At 44.9% G+C, this 10475-nt stretch overlaps 1 protein-coding gene across 2 annotated transcripts; it reads left to right on the forward strand.

The window, feature by feature from the left end:
- Positions 1-7056: 7056 nt before the first annotated feature.
- On the forward strand, positions 7057-9492 carry LOC109873183 (thymosin beta-11-like). 2 transcript variants are annotated; one of them, XM_031807917.1, is made up of 3 exons: positions 7057-7189; positions 8604-8708; positions 9312-9492. In XM_031807917.1, the coding sequence occupies exons 2-3, from the start codon at positions 8609-8611 to the stop codon at positions 9347-9349; spliced, it is 138 nt and encodes a 45-aa protein (XP_031663777.1). In that variant the 5' UTR covers positions 7057-7189; positions 8604-8608; the 3' UTR covers positions 9350-9492. The 2 variants fall into 2 exon arrangements, with proteins under 2 accessions (XP_031663777.1, XP_031663776.1); XM_031807916.1 differs by having other exon boundaries at positions 7060-7189; positions 8584-8708.
- Positions 9493-10475: the final 983 nt, after the last annotated feature.

Below are 10475 nucleotides of genomic sequence, written 5' to 3' on the forward strand. Positions count from 1 at the left end.
ATGGGGGATTGTGTGTAAATGGGTGAGAAAAAATGTATTAAATTGAGAGAGAGAAAAGAAAAGTATAATTAATCGATTTTGAATTCAGGCTGTAATGCAACAGAATGTGGAAACGGCCAAGTGTATGAATACTTTGTGATGGCACTGTGTGTTATTGCAGAACATGACCAAAAAGGACTTACACTGCCACCCAGTGGACGAAGATGAAAACTGCTTGACAAAAATGACAAATCTTGAGATAAAACGCTTATTCAGGGCCCCAGATTTTTTTGTTTTGTTTAAACGTTTAATTCTTTAATCCCATATTTTTTTTTTTTGCAATCCAGGATCTGATGAATCTGGCTGTTTTTGTGGCGATTTCTCTGAAAATAATGGGATAGGATTATTTTGATAAAGATACAACAATATCAAGATCACAAAACACTGGTTTTCAGTGCTTTGAAGAGGTCGAAACATTTCCATCTAATGGACATCTTGTGCTACTGTAACAGTATAACTTTAGCCCGTCCCCTCGCCCATACGCGGGCGCGAACCAGGGACCCTGTGCACACATCAACAACAGTCACCCATGAAGCATCGTTACCCATCGCTCCACAAAAGCCACGGCCCTTGCAGAGCAAAGGGGGAACCACTACTTTAAGGTCTCAGAGCAAGTGACGTCACCGATTGAAACGCTATTTAGGGCGAACACCGCTAACTAGCTAGCCGTTTCACATCCGTTACACTACTACGTCTACACTGTCAAAGGGAAACAGAGATGAGTGAAATACATTAATAAAGCTACCTAAATAATCATTTAAAAATACTATTTAGCCTACATATCAGTAAGTATGTGCATTCAGTTGACATTTCTCAATATAACAACTGACCAGCTACCTATAAATGTAACATAATGAACCTTTAGTTTTCAGAAAATGTAACACCTCATTACCTTAGTTACATTCAAATGTATTGGTTGTAAGCTTCTAAATCCACCCTGAATCCAACAGTCCAGTGACATCAAAATAATGCCGTTTTTCACCATCAAAAATGAACAAATGAAATGTAATCCTCAAGGTCAGATTGGATTACCAAACCAAATCCCTATTGGGAGGATCAGAATCAAATTTTTCAGTTTTGAAAATACTAATTCTAACATTTAATCCTATCTGATCAGATAACTTTAGAAAACCTGGGCCCTAGGGTATGACAGTGTGCCCAGACTATACCCTGTACTCACCTAACAGTGGTTCCCAACCCTGGACCTCCAGTACCCCCAACAACACAACCCTGGTCCTTCAGTACCCCCAACAACCCAACCCTGGTCTTTCAGTACCCCCAACAACCCAACCCTGGTCCTCCAGTACCCCCAACAACCCAACCCAACCCTGGTCCTTCAGTACCCCCAACAACCCATCCCTGGTCCTCCAGTACCCCCAACAACCCAACCCTGGTCCTCCAGTACCCCCAACAACCCAACCCAACCCTGGTCCTTCAGTACCCCCAACAACCCAACCCTGGTCCTTCAGTACCCCCAACAACCCAACCCTGGTCCTCCAGTACCCCCAACAACCCAACCCTGATCCTCCAGTACCCCCAACCCTGGTCCTCCAGTACACCCAACCCTGGTCCTTCAGTACCCCCAACAACCCAACTCTGGTCCTTCAGTACCCCCAACAACCCAACCCTGGTCCTCCAGTACCCCCAACAACCCAACCCAACCCTGGTCCTTCAGTACCCCCAACAACCCAACCCTGGTCCTCCAGTACCCCCAACAACTCAACCCAACCCTGGTCCTTCAGTACCCCCAACAACCCAACCCTGGTCCTCCAGTACCCCAAACCCTGGTCCTCCAGTACCCCCAACCCTGGTCCTCCAGTACCCCCAACAACCCAACCCTGGTCCTCCAGTACACCCAACCCTGGTCCTCCAGTACCCCCAACCCTGGTCCTCCAGTACCCCCAACCCTGGTCCTCCAGTACCCCCAACCCTGGTCCTCCAGTACCCCCAACTCTGGTCCTTCAGTACCCCCAACAACCCAACCCTGGTCCTCCAGTACACCCAACCCTGGTCCTCCAGTAACCCCAACTCTGGTCCTCCAGTACCCCCAACAACCCATCCCTGGTCCTCCAGTACCCCCAACAACCCATCCCTGGTCCTCCAGTACCCCCAACAACCCAACCCTGATCCTTCAGTACCCCCAACTCTGGTCCTTCAGTACCCCCAACAACCCATCCCTGGTCCTCCAGGACACATTTTTATTGTAACCCTGGACAAGCATACCTCATTCAACTTGTCAACTAATCATCAAGCCCTCAATGATCTGAATGAGGTGTGTTTGTCCAGGGCTTACAACAACAATGTGAACTGTTGGGGGGTACTGGAGGTCTGGAGATGGGCTGTTGGGGGTACTGGAGAACTGGAGTTGGGTTGTTGGGGGTACTGGAGGACTGGAGATGGGCTGTTGGGGGTACTGGAGGACTGGAGATGGGCTGTTGGGGGTACTGGAGGTCTGGAGATGGGCTGTTGGGGGTACTGGAGGTCTGGAGATGGGCTGTTGGGGGTACTGGAGGACTGGAGATGGACTGTTGGGGGTACTGGAGGTCTGGAGATGGGCTGTTGGGGGTACTGGAGGTCTGGAGATGGGCTGTTGGGGGTACTGGAGGTCTGGAGATGGGCTGTTGGGGGTACTGGAGGACTGGAGTTGGGCTGTTGGGGGGTACTGGAGGTCTGGAGATGGGCTGTTGGGGGTACTGGAGGTCTGGAGATGGGCTGTTGGGGGTACTGGAGGAGGGCTGTTGGGGAGTACTGGAGGACTGGAGTTGGGCTGTTGGGGGTACTGGAGGACTGGAGTTGGGCTGTTGGGGGGTACTGGAGTTGAAGAAACAACCAGTAGCCTGACTAATTGACATATTCCTTCAGCATTGAATGTAGGCTGTGCTGTCCAGTGCTTGTATTGAGGCACTATATTAATATTTTCAGTGGAGTTATTCTTCACATACTATTATATAACCAAACACACAGTCAAAGTGTGAACATAACCAGACAGATACAAACCCCCCAGCTAGCCTGAACAGACAACAGACATACAACCTGGGTTGAGTGAGTCTGATACACAAGCTATGTGCACAAGGCAGGGTTTTACTCTTTGTAATATGACATGTGCTCTGTCTCCATCAAGTGGTGAAGATGAAACTTGAAACTTTCATAAACGCTATCGGTGATAATCTTGGTGAGTACGGACAATTCAGTTAGTTACGAGAACCAAGCTATCATAAGTGCTTTTTATAGGCCTATTATGCATTTTGTAGAAACAAATAGAATATTCTATAATTGTGGTACAACAAAGGTCAACAAAGGTATCTTTCTTCAGGTTATATTTGGATATTCATATTGACTAGAGGTCTAACTGTGCAATTCAAAAAAGTCATGTTAGTAACATTACCTTCAATGGTGGGAACTTTTATCCACGCATTTTGTGGACCATTCAAGAGTTTTCCAGCATCTAATGTATGTATACTATTGTTAAATACTGTATTGATACTGAGAGGTCTCTGTCATATGGCCATCTGCCACCTCAAAGCAGGGATTGGATGTGTCCCAACCCTGCCTGCCCCACCCCAGATTAACAGAGGCACCCTGGACCCTATCAACAGCTGTGTGTGTCTGAATGACTGACATTCCTCTTGTTTATATGGAACATCCAGGATGCAGTAGACTGGTCCCAGATCTGTTGTCTCCTCCTATAGCCTGGTCCCAGATCTGTTGTCTCCTCCTATAGCCTGGTCCAAGATTTTATTTTTATTTTTATTTATTTTACCTTTATTTAACCAGGTAGGCAAGTTGAGAACAAGTTCTCATTTACAATTGCGACCTGGCCAAGATAAAGCAAAGCAGTTCGACAGATAAAACGACACAGAGTTACACATGGAGTAAAAACAAACATACAGTCAATAATGCAGTATAAACAAGTCTATATACAATGTGAGCAAATGAGGTGAGAAGGGAGGTAAAGGCAAAAAAGGCCATGATGGCAAAGTAAATACAATATAGCAAGTAAAAAGATCTGTTGTCTCCTTCTATAGCCTTGTCCCAGATCTGTTGTCTCCTCCTATAGCCTTGTCCCAGATCTGTTGTCTCCTTCTATAGACTGGTCCCAGATCTGTTGTCTCCTTCTATAGCCTTGTCCCAGATCTGTTGTCTCCTTCTATAGCCTGGTCCCAGATCTGTTGTCTCCTCCTATAGCCTGGTCCCAGATCTGTTGTCTCCTTCTATAGCCTGGTCCCAGATCTGTTGTCTCCTCCTATAGCCTGGTCCCAGATCTGTTGTCTCCTTCTATAGCCTGGTCCCAGATCTGTTGTCTTCTTCTATAGCCTGGTCCCAGATCTGTTGTCTCCTTCTATAGCCTGGTCCCAGATCTGTTGTCTCCTTCTATAGCCTTGTCCCAGATCTGTTGTCTCCTTCTATAGCCTTGTCCCAGATCTGTTGTCTCCTTCTATAGCCTGGTCCCAGATCTGTTGTCTCCTTCTATAGCCTTGTCCCAGATCTGTTGTCTCCTTCTATAGCCTGGTCCCAGATCTGTTGTCTCCTACTATAGCCTGGTCTCAGATCTGTTGTCTCCTTCTATAGACTTGTCCCAGATCTGTTGTCTCCTACTATAGCCTGGTCTCGGATCTGTTGTCTCCTTCTATAGCCTGGTCCCAGATCTGTTGTCTCCTCCTATAGCCTGGTCCCAGATCTGTTGTCTCCTTCTATAGCCTGGTCCCAGATCTGTTGTCTCCTCCTATAGCCTGGTCCCAGATCTGTTGTCTCCTTCTATAGCCTTGTCCCAGATCTGTTGTCTCCTTCTATAGCCTGGTCCCAGATCTGTTGTCTCCTACTATAGCCTGGTCTCAGATCTGTTGTCTCCTTCTATAGCCTTGTCTCAGATCTGTTGTCTCCTTCTATAGCCTGGTCCCAGATCTGTTGTCTCCTCCTATAACCTGGTCCCAGATCTGATTGTGTTTTTGCCAACTCCGCCATTATTATCACATATGACAGTTTCATAGGGAGTTATCCAGTGAGCAGAATCAGACTGGCACCCAGGCTAAGGATGTAGCTGGCAGTCAAAGAATCATCACCATGCGTCTGTAACAGTATAACTTTAGACCATCCCCTCGCCCATACTCGGGCGCGAACCATGGACCCTCTGCACACATCAACAACAGTCACCCACGAAGCATCGCTACCCATCGCTCCACAAACCACTACTTCAAGGTCTCAGAGCAAGTGACGTCACCGATTGAAACGCTATTTCGCGCTGCACCACCGCTAACTAGCTAGCTATTTCACATCCGTTACACGTCCAATGGGCAGAGCCCCTCACCATGTGTGGAGCACGGAGGCTGCAGAGTGTAGGCCCCTCTATTGTCTTGAGCAGACATATCCAGTCGGCGTGGAACGGCGAGAATGTATCCTTGAACACTGATATTTGTCTATCTCAGCTCTCGCTGAGTCTACATGGTCTCAATTTGTGCATATATGTCTTCTGAATTTATCACAGTATATTTCTATGGCTCTTATAACTAAATGTCTGTGAAAACTACCCCCAGTGTTGTGTTCAGGCAATGGAGAGATTAGATGAACGGATACATAATGACAATGGTGGAGATGTCCTGGAGAGGCATAAACAGGTGGGGAGTGTCAGAGTGCCTCTGCAATTCAACAGGCATAACTAATTCATCTTTATCATTCTGGGCAGGCTACACCCGCCCTCCCCTCCCCTCCCTTCCCCTCCCTTCCCCCGCCCCTTTTGAAGAAACCCTGTTGCTACTTCACATCGGCATTGACTCATCTGCATAATCTCCCTACGGCTATTCAAAATCCTGATTTTCATCCATGACATAATTGCCTCTCTTAACCTCGTCATGATGCAGCTTAATATACAGTGGGGTCTGAAGTTATTGACACCCTTTATAAAGATGAGCAATAATGACTGTTTGAAATAAATACATTCAAATACTGAGCTATATTGTATGTTAAAAAAATTGGGAAATGATATTATTTTATAATTAATACATTTGCTTAGAGAATATGATTTTGTTTAACAAGTATTTAAAAAAATATATTTAAAAAATTAAGGTAGGGGTCAAAATTGACACCCTTTAAAGATTCTTAGAAATAAAGTGGTTAAAAGTTTAGTACTTGGTCCCATATTCCTCGCACGCAATGATTACATTAAGCTTGTGACTCTACATACTTGTTGGATGCATTTGCAGTTCGTTTTGGTTGTGTTTGAGATGATTTATGAACCAATAAAATGAATGGTAAATAATGTATTGTGACATTTTGGAGTCACTTTTATTATAAATAAGAATAGAATATATTTCTAAACACTTTTACATGAATGTGGATGTTACCATGGTTACAGATAATCCTGAATGAATGGTTAATAATGATGAGGGGCTAAAGATTCCACCCTCGAGACATGCTAACATCTCACCATTACCAATAACAGGGGACGTTAAGCATGTCTTGGAAGAATAACCTTTATCCCTCTGTAACTTTCCCACTCATCATTATTCACGGTTCATTCAGGATCATCTGAAATGACACCAGAAATGATTTAATAACCACTTGTTTTTACTGGCCACAAAATAATATCAAACAAAAAAATAACTACAAATGCATCCAACAAGTTTGTAGAGTCACAAGCTTGATGTAATCATTGCGTGCTCGGAATATGGGACTAAATACTAAACTTTTGACTACTTTATTCATAAGAATCTTTCGAGTTGTCAATAATGTTGACCCTTACCTTTTTGAGAAAAACAATGATTACTTGTTTAAACAAAATCCATTTCTCTGAGCAATTATTACTATAAAATAATATAATTTTCCCAGTATTTGAAACATTTATTTTATCGTCATTTTCTTTGTCAAGGGTGTCAATAATTTCAGACCCCACTGTTTTTCCTATCAGTGTGGAATCAGCAGTGTTACTCTGGGAACTGGTGCTGCTGCACCTCCTACTACGTGACATGAATATTTAATGTTGTGTCAGGATGTATGGAGGAGGATGAGATGGGCGGATCAATAGTCACCTCCCTTTCCTCCTGCCCACACCCTTCTGAAACACACATGCAGTGTCAGACGCAGCTCTGGACTCGCTGATAGAGGGACATAGACACTGGCACGTGCAGCTTCTGGAACCAGCACACCCTGCTCTAAGGTAAGACACACTCTCCATTACATCTGTACATATATTAAATGTATAGCATATTACATATGCTACATCTATTAGCCTATGTGGAAAGTTAGCCCATGAGCCTAATATCAGTGATATGATATGAGTGAATGCCGTCATTCACCCCCCCAGTGGGGTGGTCTTCAGGGAAACCGACGTCGTTAACAGATTGGTTGAGCGCACAATCTGTGTCAGGATGCCATATTATCTATCACGGTCCATATGCCACCCATTTACTTGGACGATAAAGTCAGTTACTTGTAGTATCACAGCAGGCTGGCAATTAGACAGCCTTACCCTAAAAGACTGAGGACATTTTAGGAGGGGATATTACTAATAGACTGGACTATAACGAGACACTTTCTCTCCCTGGGTGGTGATTGATTACCTCTAACATGATACCTCTAGGAGGAGAAAGGAAGGGCTGGATTCACAGCGAGGGGTAGAAGGGGAAAATAGAGAGAATGAAGGAGGCGTAGACGGAGGGGATAGACAGAATGGAGGATGGTAGAAGGGGGGATAGACAGAATGGAGGATGGTAGAAGGGGGGATAGACAGAATGGAGGATGGTAGAAGGGGGGATAGACAGAATGGAGGATGGTAGAAGGGGGGATAGAGAGAGAAGGATGGTAGAAGGGGGGATAGAGAGAGAAGGATGGTAGAAGGGGGGATAGACAGAATGGAGGATGGTAGAAGGGGGGATAGACAGAATGGAGGATGGTAGAAGGGGGATAGAGAGAGAAGGATGGTAGAAGGGGGGATAGAGAGAGTGGAGGATGGTAGAAGGGGCGATAAACAGAGTGGAGGATGGTAGAAGGGGGGATAGACAGAGTGGAGGATGGTAGAAGGGTGGATAGACAGAGTGGAGGATGGTAGAAGGGTGGATAGACAGAATGGAGGATGGTAGAAGGGGGGATAGACAGAATGGAGGATGGTAGAAGGGGGGATAGACAGAATGGAGGATGGTAGAAGGAGGGGATAGACAGAATGGAGGATGGTAGAAGGAGGGGATAGACAGAATGGAGGATGGTAGAAGGAGGGGATAGACAGAATGGAGGATGGTAGAAGGGGGGATAGACAGAATGGAGGATGGTAGAAGGGGGGATAGAGAGAGAACGATGGTAAAGGGGAGAACAAAGACCAAGCCCAATAGTACATAGAGGATCTGAGGAGCAGACATGAGGGATCACTCAGCCAGACAGAGACCAACACCCATCCATGAACCTCTTAGAAGCAGCTGGCCTTCACACCCCACCTACATACACATACAGACAGACAGCGGTAGCAATCTTAAAACTCTGAGGACATGAGTCATGTTCCATTCTAAGGCGTGTCCATACTCATAGCCATTCTGATAGTAACTACTGTCTCATTTACAGCTCTCCTTCTCCACTTACAGCCATCATGTCTGACAAACCCAACATGAGGGAAATCTCCAGCTTTGATAAGACTAAGCTGAAGAAGACGGAGACCAGAGTGAAGAACCCATTGCCAACCAAAGAAAGTGAGTGAATCTTGTTAATCTAGCTGTGTGATGAATGTACTTGAGCCAGGGCTCAGCCCTGTGAGGCGTGCCATTGGCTGCTAGATGGATCACTCTTCATACTGGCATCTCTCCCTAGCAAAATAACCAGGCAAAAGAAAAGGGGACATTATCTCCCATCCGTGTAAGGGCAACTGTGTGTGTTCAGGGGGTATTCTATATAATAGGTTGGTACGACAACAGAAATCCAAATATGTTACAGATTAAGCAAAATCGTTCCTTGTAAAAGACACCTTGTACTGTACCCTGTCCCAAACAGGGGGAGATGTTCTCCTAATTTACATACATTTTACATGGTGACAGTGGTGATGAGTCAACATTTGTGCTTCAACTCAAGAGCTGCAATCTGTGAAAGTGACCTTCTGAGTCAGGGTGTCTCAGCCATCTCACTCAACCATTTTGCCTTAAACGAGGATGAGAGGTCATTGTATCATCCGTATCATTCAATAATGGATCATCCGTATCATTCAATAATGGAAATGGAATGTTTATTATTCATGAATATCAGAGATGGCTGTCTTCATTGCAAAAGGTTCAACATTTTGCTTTGTTTCTCTGTTGTAGCAATCGATGAAGAGAGGAAGCGAGAGCAATCTCATTGACCAGAGGAAGAGAAGAGTTTCAGACAAGCTACTTTCATTTGATTATCAAGCCCGTCTGCCGGGAACCTCCACTATGACAAGACCTAGACTATCACACTGGTGCTCAACCTGTTAAATTCTAGCAGGGGTATTAGGATTGGCTGTTACAGTCAGAGGAGTTTTTCCAAACACTTTATGGCTCAATTTGTTTTGTACGTCTTTCTGGCTACGTTTACACAGGTAGCCCAAATTAAAATCTTATTTTCACCAATCAGATCAGCTCTGAAAAAAATATCTGCGTTGCTGCCAGTGTAAACACCACCTTAGAGTAATAAAGATGACATTGAAAAAAAAAATGTTTGTTTTTCTTACGTTGTCATGGTAACAGGATGCGTCCTCAAATTAAAGTACACTATCTCTTCTACGGGGCTAAAGATCAAAACCAGTATATTCATCTCTTCTACAGGCCTAAAGATCAAAACCAGTATATTAATCTCTTCTACGGGGCTAAAGATCAAAACCAGTATATTCATCTCTTCTACAGGCCTAAAGATCAAAACCAGTATATTCATCTCTTCAGAGGCAGTCTTCCACATTTCTCAGAATAGCAGCTGTAGCTCAAGAAACATTGATTAGTGGCTAGCCTGGGTGCCAGTCAGTTTCTGCCAACTTGTTAGGCTTGATAATAGAGTAGGCAAAAGCACAAACAGATCTGGGACCAGGCTATTGGAGACAGATCTGGGACCAGGCTATTGGAGACAGATCTGGGACCAGGCTATTGGAGACAGATCTGGGACCAGGCTGAAAGAACATGAGGTGCATTGGTTCGCTCTAACTGTTGCAGACCGGTTAGTACTGAATGACAAGTTGCCCCCAAAACTATTTTGGAAGAGACTTCAGGGTACGTTTGCTGGGTGTGGCTTGAAGCAATGAGAGACCTTTTTGGTATTTTTATTAGGATCCCCATTAGCTGCAGCTACGCTTCCTGGGGTTCACGCAAAACATAATACAGATTAGACAACATTTAAAAAGGGCAGTGGCCATGCTAACCATGTTCCCCACCACCTTGCTCAACTGGTCATTCAGTACCCTACTGTTGAAGTTCAATTGAACATTCCAGAACGTACACATGTACAGAATGCCACCA

The sequence above is a fragment of the Oncorhynchus kisutch genome, linkage group LG28 (genome assembly GCF_002021735.2).
Source record: "Oncorhynchus kisutch isolate 150728-3 linkage group LG28, Okis_V2, whole genome shotgun sequence".
Lineage (NCBI taxonomy): Eukaryota > Metazoa > Chordata > Actinopteri > Salmoniformes > Salmonidae > Oncorhynchus > Oncorhynchus kisutch.